At 42.6% G+C, this 14,010-nt stretch overlaps 1 protein-coding gene across 1 annotated transcript in view; it reads right to left on the bottom strand.

The window, feature by feature from the left end:
* Window positions 1–14,010, bottom strand: part of LOC122816489 (ankyrin repeat and fibronectin type-III domain-containing protein 1-like) — a 2,048,587-nt gene that overhangs the window by 242,210 nt on the left and 1,792,367 nt on the right. The window contains exon 15 of the mRNA XM_044089320.1: window positions 13,854–14,010. This exon is cut by the window's right edge and continues 10 nt beyond it. Within this exon, the coding sequence (XP_043945255.1) occupies window positions 13,854–14,010 (157 nt within the window). The remainder of the gene's footprint in view (window positions 1–13,853) is intronic.

Raw genomic sequence — 14,010 nt, 5'->3', positions numbered from 1 at the left:
TCACTAGGAGGGTTGCAAACTGGCTCACAGATAGAGCCCATAGTGTGAAAGTAGCTGACTCCAGGTCAGACTGCCGATCAGTCACGAGTGGTGTCTCACAGGGATCGGTCCTGGGTCCTCTCTTGTTTGGCATCTACTTCTCAGAAGTCCAGTCCAACACGAAAGGACTCTGGCTGACAAAGTTCGCAGACGATTGCAAGTTGGGAGCCATTATTAACTCCCCAAGTGATGTTGGTATCCTGCAGAAAGGCCTCACTGAGACCAACGACTGGTGTCAGAACCATGGCTTTAAGCTCAATGCCAAAAAATGTGTCGTCATCCCATTTGGGAAAAACCCAGTTCCCATGAACACATCGATGGTAGTCCACTGAACACAGAAGGTGTTATAAGAGATCTGGGAAGACAGGTTGACAGCAACCTCTCTTTTGACCACAACACTGCCAGTGTGGTCAGAATGTCCTTCTATGTGGCACATCTCATTACTAAGGGTTTTGCATCCAGGAAGAAAGAGGTCATTATCTCCCTCTTCTGTTCCCTTATTAGGCCAGTCATCGAGTACAATGCTCCATGAACCTATGAATAATAATAATAATAATAATACACATTTTTAACCATGTAGGCCCACTGGACACACTGGACACACAGTCCCATGTTAGCTGTGACTGGGGAGCAAAGTCTGCATAACAATTTGCTTGAGGTCACACATACAGACAGGAAAAAGACAACATAAAATCATTAGAGATTAGATTCTAGTAAATACAATATAATCTAATATTGGATTCAACTAAAATAGTAAACCAAAGTTAAGATAATTAAATGTCAACCCACTTCATCAAAGGCCATTTCTAATAGGTAGGTTATAAGTAAACTGCAGCATCTAGCCAAAGTAGGACACTCCAGAAGAAGCCACTAATGTAGTACATTCCGCAGTGGAGGGGTCTGAAGAGCAAAAGCAAACAACAGATGTTTCTAAGCACACCTGTGAAGTTAGGTATTTTGCAGGAAAAAAATTTGCTGAAAGAGAAACACATAAACCATGTCAAGAGTAAAGCATGAGAAGTATCCTCCCATATGCATACCTTATCTTTTTGCGCCTTTCAGCCTTGGAAACGTGTGTTTGTGTTTTAATCACAAGGTGAAAAAGCTTTGAACTGTATATGAACTAATCTTTTCTTTTTTCTAACTTTTAGATATAAAAGGAGTTGCATCTGAGCATACAGTTGAATTTCTCTGTTTAGATATATTCCAGTATTATAATAACTGATAATAAATAATGCATTTGTATCCAAAATCTCTGATTCTCTGTGTTTGCAGTTGAATAGCTGCATGATATGACCTGCAAATAAGTATTCCTTTTCACATAGTTTTAGAGAACACCACCCTTTCCTATTACACTCGTTTTTCTATCTCTTTCTCATTCTTACACTTATTATGTATTTTATACAGCTTCTCACGTCGGCTTCTCATCTTGGCCCTTTAGTGCTACCAAAACGTCCCCTCTCTCCATCCACCTCTACCTTCCCTTCCATATCTCTGATCCCCTTATCTTTTAGCCATTTCCAAACAACCATTTTAAGTTCTTCAAATTAGAGCCAGCCCCCTTCTGTTAGCTTATATTTATCACAAAAGATTTTTTCCAGTCCATAAGTCTATAATTTGTCCACTGCAGCTTCAGAAGCAGATCTTTAACAAATCTAATCCTCCTACTTCTACATCCCTTCTGATATAGAGATTGACTCTGAATATTAGTCTTTGGGTTGTTTAAAATTCCAGTACGCAACAGCCCTACTAATAATTCTGGGCTTCCATTTAATTCTCAATTGTACTGGTTTAAAACCTCAAATGCTCTACTGTCCAGCCAGCTAGTGTCACTTCCACTTCCTTGGCCATGGGTATTTTGGATCAACACAAATGTAGAGGTAGCCACTACCATGTACAAATAAAAGTCAGGCATTCCCCACACCAACATTTTCATGAAAGTGTCAGCCTACCTTTAAATATTCTGCTGCCCCTCTCCTGCCATATAAATCTCTCTTATTAGGCCTGTATTCAAACTATCCATTTCTTTCCATTTCCCATTAGTGGAATATGGCTGCATACATATAAAACCCAAGGAAGGATAATCACTTGGATCAAATTAATCTTACTTGTCAAATTATAGACCTTAATTTGACTGCAACCCATATAAATATGACATTTGTTTTAGTAGGTCTTCAAAGTTTCCCCAAACGAGTCCTTCTTGTTTGTTTTTCTATTCTTAAACCCAAATAATTGGCAGTAGCTATCAAATATTCTGTAATTATATTCCTTATCTTACCTACTCTTATCTGATTTGTTTTAGTCCAATTATATTATCTAAAAAATAAGTGGCTATGTTCCTGTACTAACCCCTCATGAATGCTCTGATACATCACAGTATACCTTAACCAGATCCACCTTATTCTCCAGTGTTTAATCCTTTATTCCTATCAACCTGTCTTAACCTTATCTTGACATAAGTCATACTTTACAAATATTTATTTATCTATTTATTTATTTATTTATTTACATTTGTTGACCGGGAGTGTCCGACTGGACGTAGGTCCATTTTCAGCGGAGGCCCGGGGAGAAAAGCTCCACAGTTAAAATAAACAGACAGTAGTTACATTGGATTACATAGCGATTAACAATTTAACATAGCAATTACTTACAACATATTTACAGATAAAGAACATAGTACATCAGTAGACAACTAGAATCTTTATCTGTGAAGTAATAACAGACATTAACAAATGTTACAATAAGAAGTTCCTGCTGTATAATAAGTACTAGGCTTATGAGCATCTGAGCTTGCTATAATCAAGGTAGTTAGTGGAGTGGAAAGAAAGGTAGTGGTTGGATGGGGTGGGTGATATTAGAGTGGGAGTTGCAAGGGCATAGCCAGCATGTTTTTAGGTGCGCTTTTAGTAAAGTTTTGAAGTGGGTGCATGATGGTACAGAGGTAATTGTGGGTGGAAGGGAGTTCCATAATTTGGCTATGGTGCAAGAGAATAGTGCTTCACCAGCAGAGTTATTGGCTTTAGTGATCTGCAAGTGATTTTTGTTGCTGGATCTTAGTGGTCTTGTGGTGCAATAGGGTTGCAGTAGATTCTGGAGGGATGGGACATTTAGAGGATGGTTTACTAGTTTGTGGGCGAGTGAGAGTTGATACCACTGAAGGAGGTGAGGGAGTTCAAGCCAGCCCAGTTCAGCAAGTGAGAGACAGCGGTGACTATGGTAGGATGCCCCTGTGGCGAATTTGGCAGTTTTGTTGTAGCAGGTCTCTAGCTTGTTTAGATCACATTGCCTTAGGTTGGTATATATTGGAGAGGCATAAAGTAGGGTGGAGATAAGGTGGGAATTTGCTATTGAAATCTTTGCTGCTTTGGTAAGAAGTTGCTTATTTCTGTATAACGCTCCTAGTTTTTTGTGGATTTTTTTTATGGTCATGGATATGTGAATGTCAAATTTTAGTTTATTGTCTATTTCCACTCCTAGCAATTTGGTGTGTTCAGTTGGGTATATAGTGGTGTTGTCTTTTGCTGTGATGTTAAAGTGAGAGTTGTTTTGAGTATGTTTGGTGGGTTGGAAGATGAGTAGTTTAGTTTTGTTTGGGTTGAGTATTAATTGGGCATCGGATAACGAAGTTTCAACAGAGGAAAAGGCTTCCTGTGTGACTTTTTGCAGTTTGGGTAGGGACTGGGCTGAGCAGATGATAGCTGAGTCATCTGCGTATTGTATGAGTGTGCCATATTTGATGGCAGAGGCTAGATTATTGGTGTAAACAGAGAAGAGTAGGGGTCCAAGGATGGATCCTTGGGGAACCCCTATGGAGACAGGTAGTTGGGGAGATATGTCATTCTGCTATACAACGGATAGTTGGTGGTCAGACAGGTAACTCTGAAACCAGTTGGTGACTGATTGAGTGAAGGATAGATTATTGAGGACAGAGATAAGTTGTTTGTGTGGGACCATGTCAAATGCTTTAGATAGGTCTAGGAAAGTAGTAGAGGAGAGATAGCCATTGTTTTTATGCTGAATGATAGTGTTAGTAAAGGAGAGTAAGGCAGTGGTGGTGCTATGGTTTGGTTGGAAACCATGCTGAGTACTGGAAAGGAGGTTGTTAGCAGGGAGGTAGTCTGAGACCTGAGAGTGTATGCATCTCTCTAGTATTTTGGAGAGTGGAGAGAGAATAGCTATGGGGCGGTAATTGATTAGTTCTGTGGAGGGTCTGTCTTTGTGGAGGGGAATTATATGTGATACTTTCCACTGTGTGGGAGCGCAACTTTCTGACAGAGATTGGTTAATCAAGATGGATACAGGGTAGGCCAGAGCATCAGCTGCGATTTGTAGGTATTCACTTGGGAGGTTGTCTGCTGCTAATTTGCTGGTTTCAAGCTTAGTTAAGAGTTTTTTATGTTGGAGGTAGGTACAGGAGAAAAAGAGAAGGCAGTGGGGAGATTACTAGTTGAAGGTGTGGGTTGGAGGGGAGGGGGCTTGTGTTGTTTAGCTAGTGATAATATGGTTTGGGTGAAGTGTTGAATGAGGTAGCAATATTTTCTGAGGAGTGAGGGATGTTAGGAGGAGGGGTACTGACTTTACCTGGGTGGAGGATGGAGTTTATGGAGAACCAGAATTGATTGGGGCTGTGTTGTGAGGAGTCTAGGGCAGACTGGTAGTATTGGAATTTGTCCTGTTTTATTAGCTTTTTGACTCTATTGCGTAGTTCTAGGAATTTCTGTCTAGTTGAGGGGGTTTTAGTTTTGTGCCAGTGCTCCCAGGCTTTATCCCTGTTTTTCATTTCTGACTTAGTGGTTTTCTGTAGCCATGGGGAGGGTTGTGATTTGGTTCTGGAAAGTCTTATGGGGGCATGGTAATTAAGGATGCCCAGGAAGGTAGTATTAAAAAATTCAACTGCATCATCAAGACTGAGGTACTTTAGAGGATGCCAGTTACATTCTTTGAGGGATGAGATGAATGTGAGTGGGCTAAAGTTTACTTTTTTATGTATTTGATGGTAGATGACAGGTTTAGATTGGTATAGGTATTTTTTGAGTAGGAAAGTTGGGGAGTGATCACTGAGGCTATCTGATAAGCAGCCTGTTATATATGACTGGGGGCTCTTACTGACTAGTATCCAATCCAGGGTAGTGTGCTTGCTGGAGTTTTTATTTATCCTGGTTGGTGACTGGACTAGTTGGGAGAAGCCATGAAGGTTTACATGATGGGTTGAATGGTTGCCAGAACAGGATTGCCAGTCAATATTGAAATCACCTAAAATGATAGTTTCTTGGGGGAGATGGTGGGTAGACCAGCTGAGGAGGTTTGCTAGTGGAGGGATGTTTTGGCCAGGTGAGAAGTAGCATCCAATTATGTTGATGGTTTTGTTTTGGTTTATTTTGAGGTTGGTATATATTATTTCTTCATTGCCTATTTGTGGAGCTGATGATTTTAAGATCTGGATGTTTAGATGCTGTTTAAATATTATAGCTGCACCGCCTCCTTTCTTGTTTAGCTGGTCTACTCTTAGTATGCCGTAACCTGTAGGGAGTATTTGCTCACTGGTAATGTGAGGTTTTAGCAAGGTTTCTCTCAGGATGACTATACCTGGGAAGTACAAGTCTATGGTGGCATGGAGTTCATGGACTTTGTTGGATATACTTCTAATATTTAGGCTTAGTGGAAGGAAGTCACTTGGCTTTCTATTGGCTGTAATATGGAAGAAGTTATGGTTTCTAGTCTGATTATAAGGATTGGGGTTGGAGATGGTAGGGCCAGGGTTGGGGTGGATGTCTCCACTTTGGGCTAGTTTTGATATGCATGAGGTTATTGGTTTTCTCAGTTTTTGACTTTGTTTGTTTATAAGGGCAACTTTATGATTGTGCTCTGTGGGTAATAGGTATGGTGGAAGGGTTACTATGTTAAGTTGTAGGGATGCTTTATGTTTGAGTAATATAGTTGGTAGAATATGTGGGGGTGCATAGGGATGGTTCTTGAGTTGGTGGGAGGGGAGCTGAGTGAGGGTGAGACATGAGTGGTGGTGTGAGTAGTAGTATAGTGGTAAAGGTTGAGTGGGGGAATGATGGAGCTTTGGTAGGATGTAAGATATGCAAGGAGAATGCATGCAGTGAGCATAGGTAAGGTATGCTTGTACACGTTAGTTGAGGAGGTGTGATAGTAGTGGGAATATAGAGGAGGTAGTCTTGGGTTAGCGCTGTGGTTGGCTATTGGATAGATGGGAGGGGTTTGTGAGTGTAAAAAAGGTGGGACCACTGGGGGTGGGAGGGAATAGGGGGCAGGGTGGGGAGCGAAGCGGGTAGAGACCCTGTTAGTTGCTCTTATGAGGGGGCTGGAAACAATCAGTTAACAGAGTTAACTGATAAATGAACATATGATAGTGACAAGGGTGGTTGTAGTTTTAAAAATGGTGCCTGCCACAGGTAATATTTATTAACTTTGGGATTGTCTTAAGTTAATAAACAGGGAAGGGGGAGGGGGGAACAAGGGTGTGAGCAGGCAGTTCTTTGTAAATAGTAAGTAGTACTAGCTATGTTCAAAACCTAGGTTTTGCTGTCAAGATGTAACAAATTTGTATTTTGTTATGTATGCTACATTTTGTTTACTTTATACTATATTGATTATTGTAATGTGTGCATTAAAATTTATTGTTACTCATGGAGCTTTTCTCCCCAGGCCAATGCTGAAAAAGGACCTGTGTCCAGTCAGACTTTCCCGGTAAACAAATGTTAAATAAATAAATACATATCTAAATATTCCAGCTCTGATTCCTTGTTGAAAGCTTCAAAAATATCTCACACTCCATTTAGCACTAAATCCAGGCTATATGTGGATAGCATATTGTTGTCAGAAAACAAATGGAAAATCATCTTACACACACTGAATGCCATCAGAAAGTTTCTAATACATTGCACTAAGACTAACATAGATATGGAGAAAACAGTCAGCCATGCCTATTTACTCTAATAGCTAAAATAGAGTAGGAGAAAACAGGCATCCATGCTTTGTGCCTCTGCTCATGACTAACATCATGAGTTAATTAGGTTGATTATCTGCTAACCACTATATGAGATCTAGGATTATTATACAAAACAAATCTCTAGCCTCAGAACATAAGGCCTGAATCTATCTCCTTCAGTACCTTAAATAAAAAGGGCTATTCAGGAGAATCAATGTCCTTTTTTATATCAAAACAGATAGCTCCATCCCTCTCCCAACTTTCTCTCTCAGCTTCTTTCACAATTTTTTTTCAAAATCCATCAGATTTTTCCTGCTGTACAACCCTTTACAAAATCTCTCTGAACTCTGTCCATGAGGTCTGGTAAATGTTTTTGTAATCTTTTCTCTGAAACATTAACTAATGAAATAGGCCTATAATTCTCAGAAAATCTCCCAGCTTATTTACTTTTCAGAATTAAGACCAACAGGCCACAGAGAAATATTCTGGCAAGAACCCACCCTTCTTCCTGTACTATATGTCATTTCCAGGTGCTGTATTAGTACACCTCCAAACAGTCTATAGAAAGTACAGTTGTATACACTTACCATAAATACAGATGTTCGAGTGTATTCACTGTTGCAGTTATCACATTTGGGTTATCCCTGCCAGGGTAGCCCTCGGCTGGCCCGAATATCAGAGACTTAGTATTTCAGCGTTGGTTGCTGTCGCTTGAGGGCTGATGTCAGGTCATCAGTAGTATAAAGTAAGGCAGCCGACGCCATTACATCAGTTTTTCTTGCCCTAACCTGTCAGGAGCCCCCAAGTAGGAGGCCAGGCTCTGGTGGAAGAACCCCACCAGTGGAAAATAAATACCAATATGTCCCTTGTAAGGAAAGGAGAACAAGGAAGAAAGGTAACAAAAGGAAAAAGAGAAGAAAGGGGTATGGAGGGAGGGAAACCAGGACTGCAACAGTTAATACACTCGAACATCTACATTCATGGTAAGTGTACTATGTTCTTTGTGTTTCACTGTTGCAGTCATCACATTTGGGTTGATTCCCAAAGCTGAAGAAATGGGTGGAGGCAGTCAAGGAAACTAGGGGCTGGCTAAGATGCCCTGCAAGACTGCAGAGGCAAACCCTGCCCTGGATTTGGAGAAGAGAGGCAGGTGGTAACGCTTAGTAAAAGTGTGAATAGGTGTCCAGGTGGCAGCCTCCAGGATGTCCCTGGTAGGACTCCTCTGAGGAAAGCTGCAGAGGTGGAGGCTGCTCTGGTGGAGTGTGTCCTGTCCCCCTTGGGGGGAGGCTTTCCATGCTGTTTGTAGCAGAAATGGATGCAGTGTGCTATCCATTTGGAAATGGTTTGCTTGGAGAATGCTTTGCCTTCTGCCCCTGTAGCAAAGCTAACCAGCAATTAATCAGACTTTCTGAAGGATTTAGTCCTGTCTAGATAGAATCTGAGCTGTCTGTGCACATCTAGAGAGTGAAGAATCCTTTCCCCTTTGTTCTGGGAATTAGGGAAAAGGTGGGAAAATGAATGGATTGGTTGAGAGCTACACTGGAGACCACATTGGGCATGAAGGATGGGTTAGTTCTGAAGGATACCCTGTCTGCATGGAAGATGATGAAGGGTTCCACAGCCATGAGTGCTTGCAGATCAGAGACTCTTCTGGCTGAAGTGATGGCTAGAAGGAATGCTGTCTTCCAAGAGATACATTTTAGCTCTGCAGAGGAAGCTGGTTCGAAAGGGGGCAGGGTGAGCTTTTCCAATACAAAGTTAAGATCCCAAGCTGGTGTTGGTACCCTTCTGGGTGGCCTCAAGTTGCTAGCCCCTTTTAGGAACTATTTGACCAAAGGGTTTGAGAAAAGGGTCTGATCAGTGTGAAAATGAGCAGAAATAGCTCATTAGAGGAGAAAGAGTGGCCACTGTGTAGTAGGTCAGCTAAGTATTCCAGGATGAGAGGGAGGGAAGGCTGTGCCGTATTGGCCCCCTTAGCCTGGATCCAGGTGCAGAACCTTTTCCATTTATCAGCATAAGACTTTCTGGTGCTAGGGCGTCTGGCCTCACGGATAACATCCAGAACCTGTTTACTGAGGTTGGCAGATTGATTCGGGGTTAGAGAATAAGCCATGTTGCCAAACTGAGTGTCTGCAATTGAGGATGCATGAATTCCCCTTTCCTCTGGGTCAGGAGGTTTGGAATGTGAGGAAGATATCATGGAGGCAGCAGGACAGGCTGTGTAGCAAGGGGTACCATTGTTGCCGGGGCCACGCTGGAGCTATAAGAATGGTCCTTGGTTTTTCCTCCCTTATTTTCAGCAGTACCCTGGGGGTGAGAGGTAGGTGAGGAAAGGCATAGACCAATAGATCGACCCAGTGGAAGGACAGGGCATCCACTTTTCAAGCCACTCAGTGATGCTCATTGGTGCAGAATTTGCTGAGCTGATGGTTGGTGTGGGAGGAAAAAAGGGGTCGACCTTCAGGTTTCCCCATTTCTGAGTTATTAGGATGAAGATACTTCTGTTGAATTGCCACTCGTGTGGGTCCAGAAGATTTCTGCTTAATTGGTCTGCCAGAGAGTTGAAAGAACCTGGTACGAATTCTTCTAACAGGTGTAGTTGCATGGCAGAAGCTGTGTGGCAAAGGGTCATGCCCAGCTTGCATAGAGGGTAGGAGTAAGTCCCTCCTGCATGATGATGTACCAGATCACAGTGGTGTTGTCTGTTTTGATCAGGAGAGTCCCTGGAGAGAGAAGGGGATTGAAAGCTATCAAGGCATACTGCACAGCCATCATCTCTTTTTGACTGATGTGCAGTGGGATTTGCTGTGGGCTCCACTGGCCCTGTATGCACCTTCCATCCAGATGTGCACCCCAAGCATAGTCTGATGCTTCTGTGGTGAGGGTCTGAGCAGCGGGGGGTCAGGAGAAAGGCAGACCCTTGTTGAGGAAGCATGCTGTTGCCCACCAAAGAAAATCTTTTCTGAGGCAAGGAACATAGGTAGAAGAGTGTCCAGGCCTTGAGAGTGTTGACACCAAAGGCTCTTTAGGTACTATTAAAGTTTCCTCATACTCAGTCTGGCTTATGGAATGAGTGGAATGCAAGATGCCATGAACCTCACAGCTTGCAGGATCTTCCTTGCAGTTAGCTGGGGCCTGGTGGCTAGTTAAGAGAAGTAAGTTGTCAGGAAAATTTGTTTCTCTGGTGTAAGGTATGTCATCTGGTATGCTGTGTCCAAACTTCCTCCCAGGAAGATTATCCTTTGGGTAGGCACCTGCTTGGATTTCTTTTCATTGATTGTGTACCCTAGAGAAGTTAGGAGGGTCTTTACAAAGGCCAGGTGCTTGAGCAGTTTTTCCTGGCTGTCTGCCTAAATAAGTCAGTCATCTAAGTATGGGTAAATCTGGATATTTCTTTGTCTGCAAAAGGCAATGGCCAGAGCCAGACATTTTGTGAAAACTCTGGGAGCAGTAGATAAACCAAAGGGAAGCGCAAAGAACTGAAAGTGTTGAGATCCTGCCCTGAAGTGGAGCTATTTCCTGCATGATTCTTTGATAGGAATGTGGAGATAGGCCTCTTTTAGATCTAGGGTGGCTATCCAAGTGTCCTTGGAGAGCATGGGTAGCAGCTGCTGGAGGGTAAACATTTTGAATTTTGGGATCACCAGGAAGGAGTTTAGAATGGATAGATCAAGGATGGGGTGCCTGGTGCCCTCTTTTCTGGGTACCATAAATAGTCTGAAGTAGAAACCTTGGCCTATAAGTTCTGCAGGAACGTGCTCTACTGCCCTCATAGAGAGCAGGGAAAGTATTTGCTTTTGAGCCTCTGCTCACTGATTTGGAGGTAGATCTGGGAACCCTTTTTGGGTTGGAAGGGTGTGGAAGGAAAATTTGTATCCCTGAGACACAATGTTCAGAACCTAGTGGTCCTTGGTAATGGTGACCCAGGTGCTTGAGTGAAAGGAGAGTTTTCCTCCTAGGAGTAAGTGGAGGTGGGCAAAGGGAGGGGGTGGAGGAGGTGAGTCATTTTGAGTTCTTACCATAAGGGGGTGGCTTAGAACTTCCTGGTTTTGAAATGGAGGTAGTCCACTGCTTAGATCTCTGCATTCCCTGTGGCTGCTGTTGGAGGGGGGGGGTCTGTTTCCACGGGGCCTAGGCTAGGCCAGTTTACTTGGAGCAGAAAAGGACCAGTGTTTGTAGGGACAATGCCTGCTGAACCTAGGGGGCTGGACCTGCAAGAAATCCTTAATTGTTTGCATAGATTTTGCTTTTTCTTCCATCTTTTTTAAGAACACTTCTGCCTTAGTACCAAATAAATTATCTTTGTGCAAGGGGGCATCTAACAAATTAAATTTGACATGGTCTGGCAGGGGCTGTTCCTTAAGCCATGCATGCCTTCTAATGACAGATCCAGTGACTGCTACCTTGCAAGAAGCTTCTAGGGCATCAAAACCACAAGAATGCATTAACTCTTGTAAATCTTTAGATTCTGCCCAAGCAGGAAAGGAAGACTTTTTTTGTTTAAGGAGTTCCAAGGTATGTTGCTGAAATTTCAGCATAGGGAACTGACAACTTAGTGCCCTGATAGCAAGAGTAGCTGAGGTGTATACTTTTTTACCCCATCTGTCCAATGCTCGGGAATCCCTGTCTGAGAGTGTGGGATTCTTAGCAGAGGTTATGACCTCAGGGTCAGCTGTAGGATTTTTAAAAAGATATTTGTGTGAATCAGGGACTCTGAAGTACCTATCTGGTTTTCTGGGAGCTGGAGGAAGGGCATCAGGAGTCAAGGTGGATTCAAGGAAAACATCCTCCACAACATCCAGGACTGGGGGGATGGCCAAGGGTCTGTGTTGTGGAAGATGTAGGAATTCCCTGAGTTTCTTTTTAGACTGAGGGTAGTCCTGACTCTCCCATTGGAAATGCTCCCTTAGAGTATGCAGGGTTTCCCCAAAGGAAAAATCCTCTAGGGGAGAGGCTGAAGGAATGGAGTCCTCTGCATCAGAATCCTCATAAGTGGAGAGGGGTTGCATGTTTTCATATTCAGATGCATCAGAATAATCTGACTCTTGTTCAGACAAAACTACAGGTGACAGATCTCTTTTCCTTTTGGAGGGGGTAGCTTGGCTTCCCCTGATCAGCATGAGAAGATCTTCTGCCATTTTAAGCATTTGAGACTGAGGCAAGGTAGCAGGTGCCTGAGAGTGGGTTGTCGGTTTCTTGGGTGTGTTTCATACCCTGGGCCTTAGAAACTCAGTCGTTTTTGAAAGAACGGTAGTCGTGAAAGAAGACATCAGTTTGTGTCGAGATTCGGTAGTGCAAAGGACTTCCTTGGAAGCCGGTGCCTGCTCAGCGGCTCTGGACCTATCCAAGGTAGAGACGACCGCAAGATCCTTAGTTGAAGAAGAGTTTTGCGGCATACCTGACTCCAAAAGGGTCTCATTAGCAGCGTGCGAATCAACAGAAGCAGGCATCAGGGTCTCACTGAGTACGGAGAACTGACGACTAGCTTAACAGAAATGTCGTCGGTAGGTTTGGACCTGTGCTGTCTGTCTCTATCTTTATCTTTATGTTTTTTTGGAAGATCTGCTGTCTGATGGCTTACTGAACCCGTATCAGAATTTTAAGACTGTAAGCGAAAATATCTGGCTACAATAAGGGCCCGACGATGGATAGTTTTGGCATTGAAAAAAGCACAGAAGCAACAATGGGGGACGTCATGGTCTGGGCCTAAACAAGTGATGCAGTAAGAGTGGAAGTCTCAGTGTGGTATTTGCTTTCCACAGGCGAGACAGTTATTAACTTTTTCTGACATCAGTTAGTGCAAGAAAAAAGGATCCCCAATGGGGTACTTAGCTTTAGAAGACTTCGACTTCAGTTCGGTAGACGAAACTCAGGTATCAGCCGACCAGCACTCATGCGAACTGCTTCTGCTTCAGGCTCCATGGCAAGAAAGACTGATGCAATGGCATCGGCTGCCTTACTTTATACTATTGATGACCTGACGTCAGTCCTCATGCGACAGCAACTGACGCAGAAATACTAAGTCTCTGGTATTTGGGCTGGCCGGGGGCTACCCTGGCAAGGATAACCCAAATGTGATAACTGCAACAGTGAAACACAAAGATCATCTTAACAATCGATCACTCCCTGGACACTTCTCTAACTTCAGCTTACTTACGGGCTCCAAAATACTAAACCAACTTTGGAGAAATGAATAATCTTGTACAAGTTATGTTTTCAACGAAAATGAACTAGAACAAATATTTGTGTTACCTCTCTTCTGAAGACACTGCGCTATTACCACCATGTATATATTTCCCCCTTGCAATTTAGATTCATATTCAAATAGTAATTGTGTTTACCTCAAAGGCATACCTTGAAGAGATTGTTTACACACAGCTGTAGCTACATATTTCTTAACTTCGAAATGCACACAATGAATTTAAACCCACAAGTTTTAACAATGATCTTACACACCTGTGTAAGTAAATGCTGCATTTCAGGACTATGTGCTCAATGAAAGAGAGAGCTTTAATTAGGCTAGATTATTCAGTGCTGTTGTAATTAAGAGCTTGGGTCTCCAGCGCACAATGGTGTAGTTACAAGAAATGTGCTGTGGCCCACTTATACTCTTAAGCCAAGAGATTTTTTTAACATAAATAAAGGTAACTAACAAAGTATAAATTACTTATAATAGTAAAATTCTGTTTTTATAAAATAAAAATTGCTCCCCAATGTCTTATTGAAGGAATTTTACATTTTCTATAACACACCAAAATTCATTAAGTAGGTCAGGCAAGCTTCTACTTCCCTTTCTGAAAGAATACTACTGAAAAAGACAACTATGCAAGACATGACCCTTTTGCTAAACTTGCCTCACCTGGAGACATTGTAATTGTTGCGAATCTTGATATGGCAAAGGATGTTGGGTAATCTCTGGGGCACCAAAACTCGGATTTGGTCAAAAGAGCTGTACAACTTCAAATAACCAAGATACAGTCCTGGGGAAAGGCTCTGCTTCAGTCTTTTGTGGTACA

This window comes from Protopterus annectens, chromosome 12.part0, assembly GCF_019279795.1.
Source record: "Protopterus annectens isolate FY-2018-M chromosome 12.part0, PAN1.0, whole genome shotgun sequence".
NCBI classification, from domain to species: Eukaryota; Metazoa; Chordata; order Ceratodontiformes; family Protopteridae; genus Protopterus; species Protopterus annectens.
The sequence above is the reverse complement of the archived record's forward strand: the minus strand, read 5'-3'. Positions and strand labels throughout refer to the sequence as shown.